At 32.0% G+C, this 16,000-nt stretch overlaps 4 protein-coding genes across 4 annotated transcripts; 2 read left to right on the forward strand and 2 right to left on the reverse strand.

The window, feature by feature from the left end:
- Positions 1–1,378: 1,378 nt before the first annotated feature.
- On the forward strand, positions 1,379–3,753 carry Cndp2 (Cytosolic non-specific dipeptidase 2). The gene is made up of 5 exons (XM_018514418.1): positions 1,379–1,564; positions 1,988–2,438; positions 2,539–2,967; positions 3,060–3,533; positions 3,630–3,753. Exons 1-5 carry the CDS (start codon positions 1,530–1,532, stop codon positions 3,672–3,674), a joined length of 1,434 nt encoding a protein of 477 aa, XP_018369920.1. The 5' UTR covers positions 1,379–1,529; the 3' UTR covers positions 3,675–3,753.
- Positions 3,754–3,882: 129 nt separating this feature from the next.
- Fuca (alpha-L-fucosidase) lies at positions 3,883–6,037 on the reverse strand. Its single transcript, XM_018514419.1, has 6 exons — positions 5,586–6,037; positions 5,245–5,496; positions 4,801–5,163; positions 4,468–4,686; positions 4,135–4,358; positions 3,883–4,008 (listed from the first exon to the last, which is right to left on the reverse strand). Exons 1-6 carry the CDS (start codon positions 5,851–5,853, stop codon positions 3,919–3,921), a joined length of 1,416 nt encoding a protein of 471 aa, XP_018369921.1. The 5' UTR covers positions 5,854–6,037; the 3' UTR covers positions 3,883–3,918.
- An 886-nt stretch (positions 6,038–6,923) lies between these two features.
- LOC108765621 (alpha-L-fucosidase-like) lies at positions 6,924–9,062 on the reverse strand. Its single transcript, XM_018514415.1, has 6 exons — positions 8,671–9,062; positions 8,194–8,439; positions 7,749–8,108; positions 7,407–7,625; positions 7,098–7,321; positions 6,924–7,022 (listed from the first exon to the last, which is right to left on the reverse strand). The coding sequence occupies exons 1-6, from the start codon at positions 9,008–9,010 to the stop codon at positions 6,924–6,926; spliced, it is 1,488 nt and encodes a 495-aa protein (XP_018369917.1). The 5' UTR covers positions 9,011–9,062.
- A 1,372-nt stretch (positions 9,063–10,434) lies between these two features.
- On the forward strand, positions 10,435–13,539 carry Uch (Ubiquitin carboxyl-terminal hydrolase). Its single transcript, XM_018514420.1, has 7 exons — positions 10,435–10,599; positions 10,675–10,686; positions 10,861–10,989; positions 11,869–12,011; positions 12,083–12,224; positions 12,332–12,407; positions 12,786–13,539. The coding sequence occupies exons 1-7, from the start codon at positions 10,567–10,569 to the stop codon at positions 12,929–12,931; spliced, it is 681 nt and encodes a 226-aa protein (XP_018369922.1). The 5' UTR covers positions 10,435–10,566; the 3' UTR covers positions 12,932–13,539.
- Positions 13,540–16,000: the final 2,461 nt, after the last annotated feature.

Genomic DNA, 16,000 nt, shown 5'->3' on the forward strand with positions numbered 1-16,000 from the left:
ATATATCTAGTCCCTAAAATTGTACTAATTGTAAGTTAAAGACAATATATTCATATGCGATTTTGCATTCAATATCATCTTAAAGTCTAATTTCAAGTGTAATCTCAAAAGTTCATCCAGCCCATGAAATAATAATATGTGTGGTATATCTCGAGGTCAAAGAATATTTATGACCTGATCAAGAACGTTTTAAGTATATTCTTGCGTCTATTCATTCAGCCCATGAAATAATAAAATGTGCGGTATATATCTCGAGGTCAAAAGATATTTGTGACCTAATCAAGAGCATTTTAAGTCTATTCTTGCGTCTATTACCTTAATCCAAAATGAATTGCATTTTAAAATAAATTCTCATACCACATATTAATAATATAATCGATAAAATGATTATATAATGTCTTATTATAATCATATTTAAAACGATATTAAACACACAGCACTTACAAAGCGCTAAAAAAGCGCATATAATCGTTTTTGCTTTGCAAACGCTGCTGTGTTACTTGGGTAAAATTGATATTCAATAATATAATCAATTGATTATATTATTAATAATATATCGTATGAGAATTTATTTTAAAATGCACCTTTATACCTTAATCTATTAACTTGAAAAATAATTTTAAAAACATTATTTCAGTAATTATGTGAAAATATATTCGAATGTATACTTGTATTTAAATATGTATAGTTAAGTGATACATATATACATAAAAGTATTTAAACAACGTACGTTTCATGTAAAATATACCACTAGTAATGATAATTATCAAAGTAATTACAATATCACAATGGTTGCATTTTTCATTTTCGAGACAGAATAAAGTATGTTACACAATTATTTCACCCTAATATCTTACTCTAATGACTTTCTTTCTTATTCTTCTTACGATTAAACGAAACGTTTTATCTACGAAATGTTACTTATAGACCAAAATAAATTCATGTATAATACGTCAAACAGAAAGACTTACGCGAGAAAAGTAAAATTAAAAATATATATATGGACGTTCTACGCCAATGTTCTGTATTTTACAGTCACATGACAGTAGAGATAATACATGTTTATTTGACATTAATATTGGATAGATAACGCTAAATAATTAACCGTTTATAAAAAATTACAACATAAAATGCAAGATACGCTGCAATATTACGTTTCTATGAGATTGTGTAAAACATTTTGATTGGTCACATTCAAATATGAACGATTAGGTATCACTGTGTGCCGATATTTCGTATACATTCGTGCCAGAGAAGTATTATGTTACTTGTGTTATGTTATTGTTGAGTTCGCAGGACGTTCTTCTAGAGAAAAAAAGAGAGAAAAGAAGGGGGGGGAGAGAGAGAGAGAGAGAGAGAGAGAGAGAGAGAGAGAAGGAGAGGGAGCGAGAGAGGGAGAACTTCCACGATCACGATAAGAGTACCTGATCGCCGTTGTATCAGTTGTGCCTGAGTTACAGCTATTGTTGGCAGTCGTGTTAGTTCCAGTTCGTACTGTGTATGATCTGCGTTTGAACGGAGTTATTACCATGGCGTTACCAACAGCATTGACAACTTTGTTTAAGTACGTTTCGTTTTATTCTTTAAAATATTTCTAATTTGTTGAGAACAAAAGCAAATGTATCCGAAGAGATTTTTGAGATTTAATGTATATACACGTTCGTGTGTACCCAAGCAGAACAAGATTATGGGTGCTTTCCAGCAAGGACACAATCAAACACAGTGTAACACAGTGAATCGTTTTATCCTTGTTTAACGTAAGCAAACAACAAGGACGTATGATTCACTGTGTTACACTGTGTCTGACTGTGTCCCTTGCTGGAAAGCACCCTATGATATCAAAATGACTCCAAAATGATCACTAAAAGTCATTTTTCAATCGTTTCTGGATTCATTTTGATGTCATTTTGACGTTATCGTGACTTGTTCTTCTTGGGTACATTTTATTTATAATTACTGTTGATCTTTCACTTTTTCACACTTGTAGATACATAGATGAACAAAAAGAGCAATATATAAATAACTTGAAAAAGGCAATAGCTATTAAATCTGTGTCAGCATGGCCGGACCACAGAGACGAAGTGATTAAAATGATGAAATGGGCAGAAGCGAGATTGGAAGATCTTGGAGCAAATACGGAATTGGCTGATGTAGGAAAACAGACTCTTCCTGATGGCAGTAAAATCCCACTTCCTCCTGTGTTACTTGGAAGTCTTGGCTCAGATCCGAAGAAAAAAACCGTACTTTTATATGGACATTTGGATGTACAGCCCGCGTTAATGAAGGATGGCTGGGATACTGAACCGTTTACTCTTACCGAGAAGGATGGAAAACTCTATGGTCGAGGCAGTACAGACGATAAAGGACCAGTTCTTTGTTGGATACATGCATTGCAAGCTTATAAAGCAACTGGAATCAAGATTCCTGTCAATCTCAAGGTATTTTCTCACGAAATTAAGAATACTTAACTCGGTATTGTTAATCAATATTTACTTTACAATACATTCATCTTAACTTACCTTTGGAATCTTTGCTTAGTTTGTCTTCGAAGGAATGGAAGAAAGTGGTAGTGAAGGTTTGGATGAACTTCTTTGGGCAAAGAAAGATAGTTTTTTAAAGGACGTAGATTATATCTGCATATCCGACAATTATTGGCTGGGCACTAAAAAACCATGTGTCACTTATGGTCTACGAGGTATCTGCTATTATCAATTGGAAGTCACTTGCGCCGCTAAGGACTTACATAGCGGTACTTTTGGTGGATGCGTATACGAAGCTATGGCAGATTTGATTTACTTAATGAATACTCTGGTCGATGTTAACGGTCGCATCTTGATAGATGGCATTTATGATAGTGTCGCAGAATTGACGAAAGCCGAATTAGACAGTTATAAGGATATAGATTTTGATGTACATGAATTTAGGGAAACAGTTGGAACTAAAGAACTAGCACATAAGGAAGATAAAGTATGTACATATTTAGTTTCTATTTATTTTCTACTATAAAAATTCTGAAATCTACATTAAATATAAGTCTTTATTTATACCAATTTTTACAGACTAAGCTCTTAATGCATCGTTGGAGGCAACCTAGTTTGTCTCTTCATGGAATAGAGGGTGCTTTCAGTGAACCAGGAGCAAAAACAGTAATTCCGAGTAAAGTTATTGGCAAATTTTCGCTTAGAATAGTGCCTGACATGACTCCAGACGAGACGACTAAGAAGGTGACCAAATATATAAATAAGAAATGGCAAGAGAGGGGTAGCCCAAATATTATGAATGTGAGCCTGTGCCACGGTGGCAAACCATGGTCCGAGAATCCCGATCATCCGAATTACGTAGCTGGTCGAAAAGCTACTCAACATGTTTATAATGTAGAACCTGATCTCTCTCGCGAAGGTGGATCGATACCAGTTACTTTGACCTTTCAAGAAGTTACTGGTAAAAATGTATTGCTCTTACCAGTTGGTCAGGGTGATGATGGTGCACATTCTCAAAATGAAAAGTTAAGTGTACATAACTACATCCAAGGGGTAAGTATAACTATTGAAATTAGCAATCGTCTAAACATTTACTGATTTTTCATTATAATCAATATATTAAATAATTTATTTTTTCACTGTTTCCAGACGAAACTCCTTGCAGCTTATCTATATGAAGTAGCTCGTGTGTAATATTTTGCTGTTGGCAATAGCTTTATCTGAGTTCAAGGTGCTTGGAATTTTTTTATTATTAATTTACTTCAAAGCGTTATACAACTTTAGTTAAAATATATATAAAATTTTGCATTTACAACATTGTATATGCCTTTTTAAAAACTTTACAAAAATTCTATAAAAATGTTTTCTAAGATTCATACAGATTTCTAAAATTAATGTACAATATAATACATACTCTTAATTAAATAATATGTACATTTTAAAGAGTTCCAATCCTTAGTACCCAAGCTGGCTCACCTCTGTGTGCGTTAGCTGGTAAACTTATTACTAGCTTATCGGATTGTTTCCACTGGAATGAATATTCAAAATTACTGTCATTTATTATTTACTATCATTTTCATAATATATACTTAAATAAATAAAAGTACACATACTTAACATATACTTAATTAAATAAAAGTAGTAATACACTTACGGGAATTATCGATGAATAACCAAGTAGGTGTATCTGAGAACTCTTCGAAAGTTTGAGCGAGCCTAACAATAAGATATTATCATCTGGCCAATCTAAGATTGAGGCATACAACTGTTTTTCATTTTTGCTTAATGTGTACCAGACACTTCCTGATAAGGTATCATTTTGTACTGTCCAAGGCTTAGTATCATAAATAGCTTCGCCGTTAACTGCTAGCCAGGCACCTAAAACGATAAATTTACTTGTATATCATTAAGATTATTAGAAAATTAATATCTGAATTAATCAAGATATTAATAAGAAAAAATATGATAAGATATAAAATATATATACCCATTCCACGTAGTCTTTCTTCAAATATTGGTGTAATGATGCCATCTTTTGTTGGCCCAATGTTCATCAGTAAATTTCCACCACAGCTTACAGTAATTACTAACTCCTTCACTAATCCCTCCAATGTATAATATTCGGATAAAACAGCGTTTCTGCGGTATCCCCAGGATTTTTTATCAATAGTCATGCAGTTTTCCCACTTGTGTGGGAGAAGTACGCCTAACAAACAAAATTTTATTAATTATAAATCCACCTATATGTACAATACATATCTTCATTTAATAATATTATTCTACACATAATTTATATTGTTATAATTTTTGTGCTATTTACCAGGATTAAAACGATCTGTACATGTAAAGAAATCACCATGATGGCACGGTATATTACTACCCCATCTATCATTCACCACAACCGTATCTTTTACAGGACTTTTATTGTATAACCATGCTAGAAATTCCTTCGATTTCCAATAAGAATCCGATGCTTCCCAATCTCCATCTGACCAAACTACTTCTGGCTTGTATGTTTCTACCAACTCATACAATTCTGGTATTATTTTATGAGTCACAAATCTATCTGTTGTAAAATTGTTTTGTTTGTCTGTTACATAAAGGGGATTATACCATTCATACATAGAATGGTATAAGCCAAACTTTATATCTGTCTTGCTACGAAGAGCTTCTGCTAGTTCACCTATTTTATAGAAAAAGAAATACATATGATAATTGTCATACTTAATACGAAATCTTATTGTTAGATATATATCTTTATTACCAACAAGATCTTTCTGAGGTCCAACATCCATAGAATTCCAGCTGAATGAATACTTCGATGGCCACAATGTATATCCTTCGTGATGTTTGCTTGTCAGTACAACATACTTTGCACCTGATGCCTTGAATAACTCAGCCCATTCAGAAGCATTGAAGAACTCGGCAGTAAAATCACGTGCAAAGTCTTGATAGGTAAAGTTCGGAGGATATCTTTGTTTCATAAAGTCGGAGTATTTTGTAGTTTCAGTTTCTTCTGTAACATCACACAAATATATAACATTATATAAATATTATAAGTACACTCACGTGACATTTATAAATATAAATAGTATAACACTCTACCTTTCCAATTGTTCCAAAACCATTCAGAGCCAAAACTGGGCACACTGAATACACCCCAATGAATAAAGATTCCAAATTTTGCAACATCATACCAAACTGGTAATGGTCGACTGTCTAGACTGGGCCAAGTTGGAACATATTTGGGCGCTTTTGTTAAAGTTGACACAAAATTTTCCTCTTCCGTTCTTACTATCACGGTATAATGCGCCTTTACTGACACGCAAAGAATTAACACAATGCATAAAATTATGTGTACAAATAGCATCATTCTGATCCGAGGCTTGACATAAATGAAAGTAACAGACGTCAATCCGGTCTTTTATTCCTATCAGTTGTATGAAATCTCGACGAAGATTCTATTTCTGTGTGCTGTTTTGTATCGTATCGTATTTCGAGATTAGATTAGATCGTTACTGAATTTTTCCACAGAAAATGTTTTATATTTATGTTAGAAACGATTCAAGTCCTTGTTAAAATTTTCCATTACATTTTTTTAACATATTCGAGTATTAATTTAATCCAATGTGATTATGTTATTAAAATATTTTGTGTTAAATTGATATGTCATATTTTTCAGTATGAAAATAACACAACTTGTGAATAAGTAAACAAAAATGTATTCTAAAACGTTAATTCTAACACAAATGAATAAAATATGCGTTAATTTAACATATCATAAATATTAATTTTGCTAAAAAAATGTAAATGTTTATTATCTGTATTAACTTTGAGAATTGACTACATAATTACACGTTCGCATTTTGTCCCTATCATGATTACAAAATATAAAACTAAAATATCATTTGAGATACAATTTATGTTATAAGAGAAAAGGAAGGGATACAGTGAAGGGAATAAATGTAAATGTACGAAATTGCTTAAAAATGAAAAATGACATACTAAGATTCTATAAAATTTTCTTTTTTTATCTTTTTGTATAGAATATCAGTATTATTTGTTTCAATTTTGAGGAACGATCACTATGTTAATGACTAGTTTGACGTGTACAGCACATATACGATTTACTACCAATTGTATGGCTACCACTATGACCAATCGTGTCGCACAAATATTTCAAGAGTATTATATCGCACAATTCGAGAACGAGAATCTCGATTTGTGCTTTTCATGAAAATAAGATCGCAGGAATTTAAAATAAAAGGAAAGAGAGAAGAGTTTGTCATATGGACAATATCTTATATTAGTAGCCATCTATCAGATAAAACCTATTTTTAATACATGTATTTTATATACATATATTACATACATACATATTATTGTGTAACAATCTATATATTTTACATATAAAATAAAACTCTAAAAAAAAAAAAATTCTATTTAATCAATATTTTTCTTAATTTTTAATACCCAAGCTGGCTCACCTCTGTGTGCGTTAGCTGGTAAACTTATTTCTAGCTTATTATCGGATTGTTTCCACTGAAATGTGAATATTCAAAATTATTTTATTATCACTTTCATAACATATACATATATGAAAGTAATAACACTTACGGGAATTATTGATGAATAACCAAGTAGATGTATCTGAGAACTCTTCGAAAGTTTGAGCGAGCCTAATAATAAGATATTATCATCTGGCCATTCTAAAATTAAGGCATACAATTGTTTTTCATTTTTGCTTAATGTGTACCAGACACTTCCTGTTAAGGTATCATTTTGTACTGTCCAAGGCTTAGTATTATAAATTGCTTCGCCGTTAACTGCTAGCCAGGCGCCTAAAACGACAATATTAAAAAATTGATATCTGAATTAATCAAGATACTAATAAAAAAAACATGATAAGATATAAAAGATGTGTACCCATTCCTCGTAATCTTTCTTCATATATTGGTGTAATGATACCATCTTTTGTTGGTCCAACGTTCAGCAGTAAATTTCCACCGCAGCTTACAGTAATTATTAACTCCTTTACTAATCCCGCCAATGTATAATAATCGGATAAAACAGCGTTCCTGCGATATCCCCAGGATTTTTTATCAATAGTCATACAGTTTTCCCACTTATGTGGGAGAAGTACACCTAGAAAACAAATTTTTGTTAATAGTAATGTAATCAGTTATTGATATCTATTAATGCCTATTAATTTGATAATTATAATTATACTTAATTGTAGATAAGAGGAAGAATATGATAATAAATTACCAGGATTAAAACGATCAGCGCATGTATAGAACCCACCATGGTGGCATGCTGTATTAATGCCCCATCTATCATTTACCACTACTGTATCTCTCACAGGACTTTCATTGTATAGCCAGGCTAAAAATTCCTTTGATTTCCAATAAGAATCTGTTGCTTCTCCCTCTCCATCTGACCAAACTATATCTGGATTGTATGTTTCTATTAACTCACGTAATTCTGGTATTACCTTCTGAGTTACAAATTTATCTGTTGTAAAATTGTTGCTTTTGTCTGCCACGTAGAGAGGATTATACCATTCAAATAAGGAATGATACAAGCCAAACTTTATATCTGTCTTATGAATAGCTTCTGCCAGTTCACCTATTTTATATAAAAAAAAAAGAATATTTACAAAAATCATTGTATTTAATGCGAAACCTTATTATTAGGATTATATCTTTATTACCAACAAGATCCTTTTGAGGCCCCACATCCATAGAATTCCAGCTGTATGAATACTTTGACGGCCACAGCGTATATCCTTCATGATGCTTGCTTGTCAATACAATATACTTTACACCTGATACTTGGAATAACTCTGCCCAGTCGGAAGCATTAAAGAATTCAGCAGTGAAATCTCGTGCAAAGTCTTGATAGGTGAAATTTGGAGGATATCTTTGTTTTATAAAGTCGATTACAGTCTTCAATCCTCCTTCAGTATTATTTATAATTATAAGATATCACATTAATCTTTATAATATTTTTTCATTATAGAAATAGAGTATATGAGTACCTTCCAGCAAAAAACACGGATAACATGGTGTAACACAGTGAATCAATATTTTTATTATTTGCCAATGTTTAACAAAGATGAAATAATCACTGTGTTATAATACTACTGTGTCTCTTACTGCAGAAAAGTACCATATATTACATATTCAACCTTTCCAATAGCTCCAAAACCATTCAGAGGTAAAGCTGGGTACGCTGAATACACCCCAGTGAATAAAGATTCCAAACTTTGCTTCATCGTACCAGGATGGTAGTGGTCGACTGTCTAGACTAGACCACGTTGGAGCATACTTTGCTTTTGTTGAAAATGGTACAAAATCCTCATCTCTTTTCGTTATCACATTAATATACGCTTCTGACAATGATGCACAGAGGATCAAAATGACGCACGAAATATGTACAAGCAGCATCGTCCTGCTAGGAAACTTGTAATGAAAACAATGATATTGTTGGACGACCCTTTTATTTCTGTAGTCTGCCTTAAACATCATCGAGAATTCTATTGCTACATATTGTTTTGTATATTTTGAGATTAGATTAGATCGAATCTCTTGGTATTTTTTAAGACAAAGATTACATTATTATTGATCTCGATGTATCTAATTTATACATTAAATATAATTTAATATTTATTGATCGGAATTATTACGCTGTAATTCCACAAAAAAAAAGCACTAGAACATTTTACAAATAATATTTAATTTAAATTACAAATAATGTATATATGTACAAAAATTTTATTATAAGATAATTAATTTAATTAATCTTCATTAAGATGGATTAGGTATTATTGTAACAAAAATTTATAAAAATCTCAAAAAATAGTATGTATTTAGAAAATTGACAATTACAGATTTATATAAACTCAAATTTATTGATACCTATTTACAAATTATGCTGGATTAACACACAATTTCGTGTTTACAATACTATTAATGATATATAAGTGATATAAATATAAATATTATTATCTCCTATCACTGGAGTATATTATATTATCTTGAACCAATACATGATCATGTGTGTATATCTCAGTTCCACTTTGATCTCACAGGGATTGTTTACAACAAATTATATCATTCGAGATGCGCGATTTATAAAATAGATGCTCGTGCAATTTATGTTGCACTTGCATAAAAAGTGATATACTACGTTCTAAAATTTTTTTACATATTTACTTCTATCGGTATTTAGCATCTCGTTTTTCATAGCTCTACTAAATATTCGTTAATTTGATACTTCGAAAAGAAAACTTGCTCATTCTTCAGCTGGGTCTTATCGAAAAATATCGCATATTATACTATAGGGAAATCTATAACGTGACATATACTATAGTATTTTCATATGCGATATTTTTCGAGAATAAAGTATGATTTTTGATCCCTTTTTGGCCTTTAGGGCCACTTCGCGACCATTCCCGTAATAAATTTTAACAACGGTTAATACATTGGAATTGGCCAATCGCATCTGTCGATCGTTTCTTGTCGAAATGTCGATCAAAGTTATTATGTTTCTTTGTTTTGTGCGAAGTGAAATCTGAAGCCTTATGGCTGTTCCACAATGTGCTTTTTGTTTCCTGTTTCTTGCTGTTTGTCTCTGTTTGTCTTTTGCCTTTTTGATCAAGAATGCAAGAGAGACAAACAGCAAGAAACAGGAAACAAAAAGCACATTGTAGAACAGCCTTTATTCTTAGAAAACATTGCATACAAAAATAATATACGTCACGTATATTATAATTTCATACATTTTCGTATGCGATATTTTTCAGGAATACAGCCTTAAGTAATCGCGTTCTGGAATATTTTCGCACGCGTCCAATTGTAAGTAAAATCGCACAATTTGAAAACAAAACGTAGCGTGATTTGCCGTTTTACACTTTCATGGAAACAGGACTGCAAGAATTTGAATCGACTTTGTCTTTGTGAACAAGGACGCGAGACGAAACACGAAACGTGAGAAGATCGGCTCGTTAAAAGATAAACCGAATAGACATTTACCGGCATTTTGGAACGGAGTTTCTTGTGGGAGATATCACGAAATATTTAATATGGCTTGGGTACCCTTGGAATCGAATCCAGAGGTAATTGAGTTTTCTGTCGAATTGCGATACGTTGTTGTTCGTACAGCAATTGAATAAGCGTGTTTTCTGTTTTAGGTTATGACAAAGGTAAGCAGTTGCAACGTTTAGTCAGTCAATTTCATTATTTCCTCGAACACACGGTACTTCGTCGATCAATAACACACTTCTGGTGAAAAAAACAGAGGAAACAGTCTTCCAGATTTCTCTGGCATAATCTTTGAATGTATAAAAATTCAATGTATACGATTTTTGTTTTTACAGTTCCTACACAAGTTGGGTGTTCCAAAGAAGTGGTCGATCTTAGATGTATACGGCTTAGAGTCGGAATTGTTGGCAATCATCCCTAGGCCTGTCCTTGCCGTCATTTTGCTTTATCCTATTTCGTCAAAGGTACATACATGATATATAACAATTCGCTACATTTACAACGTGTATTTGGACCGTGGCCTATACAATAGATGTCCTTGTTTATCCTGTAGATTAAACAAAGACACCTATCAGATAGGTCGCGGACTAAGCGCAGTGTAAACACAAACACATAGCCATACACTGGAACCTCATAATAACATACATGTTGAACATAATAACGAAATTATTCTCACTTTTAAACAATAAAGTTCAAGGCACAGTTTAATGTTATAATTATAAGTCTGTTTTTGATGACTGATCTGATGTATACTTTTGGAACTTAAAATGAGATAGATATATGTTTGATATTTGGAAAAAGCAAAAAAGAAAGTTACGTACTCATATTCATAGTATAGTCAAGCCTTATATTTGAGGTTTCCTTAAATTTATCTTCAAATGCTCTATGAATTATTTTATTAGCTGCAGAGTATCTAAAGATGAACTTAAGGAAGCTTTAAATATAAGATGATTATGAATATAGGCACATAGTGCAGTCTAATACAAAAATAAAAAAACAGATGTTATATAAAACTGTATTCAGGACTCTATTCGTGGAGCTGTGCAGGCTGCAATTCCACGACTATCTCCCTTTTTCCACTCGTGCTCCTCACATGTGTCCAACGCATATGAAAGAGTTTTATTTTACTGTATACTTTACAATTGATTAGAAATTCAATACTTTATCACATTTGATTTGTATAGTACTTTGACTTCGAGTAGAAAATCATTGGACAAAGAAAAAGAGAGGATTTTGTGCATTAATTCAAGGTTTACTATTATGAGGTTCCAATGTATAATGAAACATTTTGGGATTTGACTAATGTGTTTTTACAAGCAAGGTTTGTTTTATTATCTCCTTAGATTGAAAAGACTAAAGAAGAGCAAGCAGAAGCTAAGGATAGCAAGAATGATGCTGTAGAATCAGTTTATCACATAAAGCAATCTATTTCAAATGCGTGTGGAACAATTGCATTACTTCACAGCGTGGCGAATAATTTGGATGTGTGAGCATCTATGATCATACATAATCTAATCTATTACAGTAAACAATAAAAGTATCCATTTTTCGTTACAGGATACAGTTGGAGGATGGTTTTTTCAAAAAGTTTTTAGAGGAAACCAAAGGACTTTCGTATATTGAACGTGGCGAACGTTTAGAAAAAGCGCAAGATATCATCGATACTCATATGGAATCTGCCCAGGAAGGACAGACCGAGGTACTTTCTATTTCATAGCTGAAAATGATTTTCTTTTAAACCATAAATTTCAGCCATTTAAACAATAAACAATAAATTTTAAACCATATATTTTCTTCTTATTTTAGGCACCAGCTGAAGATGTGGAAGTGTACCATCACTTTGTCGCGTTTGTCCATAAAGACGGTTCCCTGTATGAGCTGGGTATGTATTTGATCCACATGAACTTCACAACACAGTTAAATTAATAGCGAATTTGGATTACTAGATTATATTTGCATTACTAGATTAGTGCATATTTATTAAAGCTGCTATACGTAAAATTAATGAAATTAAATAAAAATTTAAAAACATAAGTATTTTAAAGATTAAATTTTGTTTTATTTAAATATCTAATAATGATATTATCACGCTATTTAACAGAATATACATGTATTATTTTATTATTCATGTATTGTTTTATTAATTATATTATGCCATTGCATTTAGATACTTTATATAAAACAGCATACTAATTTAATGTACTACGAATGATTATCTACCAAATTTATAACCTGCACTAAAAAACATTTGTTTTCCCAGACGGTCGAAAATGTGCCCCTATCAATCACGGTTCAACTACACCAGAGACACTTCTCGACGATGCCGCTCGCGTATGCAAGGAATACATGGAACATGATCCTAATGAAGTGCGTTTTACAGTGGTCGCACTCGCTGCCAATGAGTGAATGGCGCCTCATCCTCAAGTGCATTCGCCTTTAAGCTAATTTAAGCCCAAATAATTTATCTTATACGTTATATGATGTTACATATATTTTACTTCTTGATTTGTTTTGTCAATTTTCTTAATTGCCAGCTTTTCTAACACTGTGTAACTATGTATGTTAATGAAAAAAATTTATATACGCAGTTGTATATGGCACTGTTTCTATTGCACGTTTTTATTGCAAAAAAGAAGTTCTCACGACAGTACTATTGACGTAGATATTTCGATTCAAAAAGCCGATAAAAATATGCGACGTGAGGTGCTACAGAAAAAGCATTTAAAACAAACTACTGCGCGTCGGTCAAGGTCTCTAAGCTTTACGCAACAAGACGGACGACTGCCAGAGCAAGTTTTGGTTTGCAAGTCGGAATTGATGATAAATTAGGACCGATACATTCTCATGTTTGGCACAGATTTGACGCATTGATTTGGTGACGTTCGCTTTTAATCATCAACGTCATGTATCTCGCGCCCGTTTTTGTTTTCATTAAAAGTGTCGACCATTTATATTTTTTATGATACTTAATGCTCTTGTAGTAATTATGCATTACATCAGGACAAGATAAATATTAATGTTACTATAAAAGATAATAACGAAGCTTTTTGGAAATTGATCAATTGTCGCAGAAATGATATGGGACATTATTTTTATGAAATTGTATTACATCACATAATTACTTTGTTTCTTAATTTTGTATACAAATTCGGAGTGTACTTACAAAGATAATAATCATCTTTACAGATTTTATTTGATTAAAATATTTTATAAACAGTAAAAAATTTGCCTATTATAACGGGTAGCGACTGAGGGAAATATTTAAATAAATAAATGAGAACTCTGTATGTTTTATAAATTTTATATTTTGTTAGAATATAAACCGATTTTTAAAAGATTTTTTTTTCTTTCTTGAGAACATTTATGAGCATTTGTTATACATAGAGGCTTTGTTTAATTTAATGTTTAATTCTTATGTTATTAGGAATTACGAAATGGGTCGGTCACTGACCAGCCTCCGAAAGCGTCTGCTATTTTGGATACCTCTTCCACGTATCTTGGCACTGATTCTCTAAATAGTGTGTGCAAAATATAAAATAGATTTACCTTCCAGTAACGCGATCTGCCTATATTATATAACGCTGCTTCGTTCCAAATCGCAATTTAGAAACTTTCCTATGACAAACTGCAATTTTAATTGCAAAACATAAAAACTTAAGACAATGGCAGGATGTCGTTAGTATGAATTTTGAATTGTTTACTTTATGCATTATTTTATAGTATTTATAAACAGTATGGAATTTAATCGAAAAATAAACATGAAAAACGATTTTTTCTTTCAAATAAGCGCGTGGAAATTTTTCATAGGCGAAGCGAATGTGTTATCTCGGGATTAATAACATAAACGCACGGTGATCTTTTTAAAGTTTGTTTGGAATAAGTACATTCTTATAGTTATCAAAGACCTCTCTTAGTGTGCTGCGTCATCCTAATGGAAAATTTTACACTCGCTTGTAATTTGCCGCGGGGACTGGACCGGTTAGTATCAATTATCTTGGACCGATCATTCTAATTAATATGTGATAAATAGCCACAGATCATATATAACTTTTACGCTATTAACATAGCAGAAATATCGCTATCTCGTACAGATTTCTTAAAGTTCGAGGAAAATATTGATCAATAAACGCAATTAAATAGCACAAAATTCCATCACGTCACAATCTAATCAGTATATTTGTCTTCAAAATCATCATATTCGACATAATCATGCTAATTTGTTTAGCGATCTTTATTTCTTATCATTAGATTTCAATAACGCGATTGAGCGATAAGATGAAATTATTAAATGTATCTGATATCTCCATCAAAAACAATTTTAAGAATTCGAATATTTTTGAAAAATAAAAAAATATGTACTTTTTAGAGCTAAACCCAACGAGAAACGACCGTCAATTCAGTTGCTGAGTTATTTTTGGTTGGGAAGGTATTGGTTGAAGATTTACTCGTTCTTCTATCATGTTATTTATTGAACAGTTCACGTATCAGCCCTTCAAGGTGAAATCTACGATTGCGAAGCGATATTTTGTACTCTTCTCAATAGAGAAACTGTTAGCTGATAAACGGGGAGCCTAAAGCAAATTTACTAATCGCACGACGGATATTACTTGAATTGATTAAATCGCTTATGATGGCAATAACGCGAAACTTTGCGATTAACCGACGATATCTGTGTTTCGCCAGAGATTCGCAGATTTCGCAACGCAGGAGAAACAGCACTTACGCAATAAGCGCTTACATATAAGAGAATAAGTCGCCAAAAAGAGAGCCATCTGTTCTTGATTAATTCTAATTGTAAATGCGGATCTTTATATATATTTTTGCGAAAGAAGTACAATGCTGAGTTAATTGAAATGTTTTTCTCAATTTCTGGATTACTCGAATATTTATAAATTTTCTGATAAAAAAACATTAATTAATGAAATATAAAAATATTATGGATTTATGCAAATTTATATTTTTCAAGTTTTTGATGAAACAATGTATAAAAGAGGCATTACCATCTCTTTAATTATCCGAAATATGTATTTTTATGCGAAATTAAGGAACAAGGCAATTCAATTTTATCAAAGTGATTGTTCAATCAAATGATCATTTTAATGAAATTGAAAATGAAGGAATGTAATTTAATTTCTATTCTCTTCAGCCATTGTATGGCTTTCAAGATAACAAAATATATTATGAAATAGGAATAAAAAATTCTGTTCCGGTATTCGAGCATACATTTGCACATAGGTGCGTGCGTATTCATCATTGCACAATGGTTTAAGGTCAACTTACGTCTATAAAATCACACGTATGGCCTCGTTTCTGTTTCTAAACAGCTACTACGAGTCATTCGTTTTCGTTAGAGTCGAGACGTTTGCTGAAGTAACAGATTTGACGCGCGTAAATTTTTCAATTTATCATCCACCGTATACACTTCTTATCTTGTTCCTTTACCACGACTCTTATATCGCTTTTCTGATCGCATCG

This window comes from Trachymyrmex cornetzi, unplaced genomic scaffold (assembly GCF_001594075.2).
Source record: "Trachymyrmex cornetzi isolate Tcor2-1 unplaced genomic scaffold, Tcor1.1 scaffold503, whole genome shotgun sequence".
Taxonomy (NCBI): domain Eukaryota; kingdom Metazoa; phylum Arthropoda; class Insecta; order Hymenoptera; family Formicidae; genus Trachymyrmex; species Trachymyrmex cornetzi.

Excerpts from the sequence above, each read along its gene's own strand:
- LOC108765621 (XM_018514415.1), bottom strand. The coding sequence starts at position 9,010 with ATGATGTTTAAGGCAGACTACAGAAATAAAAGGGTCGTCCAACAATAT. Across the intron at positions 8,440-8,670 it reads GTTTTGGAGCTATTGGAAAG|GAGGATTGAAGACTGTAATC; the intron begins GTTGAATATGTA and ends ATAATACTGAAG. Across the intron at positions 7,322-7,406 it reads AGAAAGATTACGAGGAATGG|GCGCCTGGCTAGCAGTTAAC; the intron begins GTACACATCTTT and ends TTGTCGTTTTAG.
- Fuca (XM_018514419.1), bottom strand. The coding sequence starts at position 5,853 with ATGATGCTATTTGTACACATAATTTTATGCATTGTGTTAATTCTTTGC. Across the intron at positions 5,164-5,244 it reads ACCTCAGAAAGATCTTGTTG|GTGAACTAGCAGAAGCTCTT; the intron begins GTAATAAAGATA and ends TCTATAAAATAG. Across the intron at positions 4,687-4,800 it reads TACAGATCGTTTTAATCCTG|GCGTACTTCTCCCACACAAG; the intron begins GTAAATAGCACA and ends TTTGTTTGTTAG.
- Cndp2 (XM_018514418.1), top strand. The coding sequence starts at position 1,530 with ATGGCGTTACCAACAGCATTGACAACTTTGTTTAA. Across the intron at positions 2,439-2,538 it reads AGATTCCTGTCAATCTCAAG|TTTGTCTTCGAAGGAATGGA; the intron begins GTATTTTCTCAC and ends ATCTTTGCTTAG. Across the intron at positions 2,968-3,059 it reads TAGCACATAAGGAAGATAAA|ACTAAGCTCTTAATGCATCG; the intron begins GTATGTACATAT and ends CAATTTTTACAG.
- Uch (XM_018514420.1), top strand. The coding sequence starts at position 10,567 with ATGGCTTGGGTACCCTTGGAATCGAATCCAGAG. Across the intron at positions 10,990-11,868 it reads TTTATCCTATTTCGTCAAAG|ATTGAAAAGACTAAAGAAGA; the intron begins GTACATACATGA and ends TTATCTCCTTAG. Across the intron at positions 12,012-12,082 it reads GTGGCGAATAATTTGGATGT|GATACAGTTGGAGGATGGTT; the intron begins GTGAGCATCTAT and ends TTTTCGTTACAG.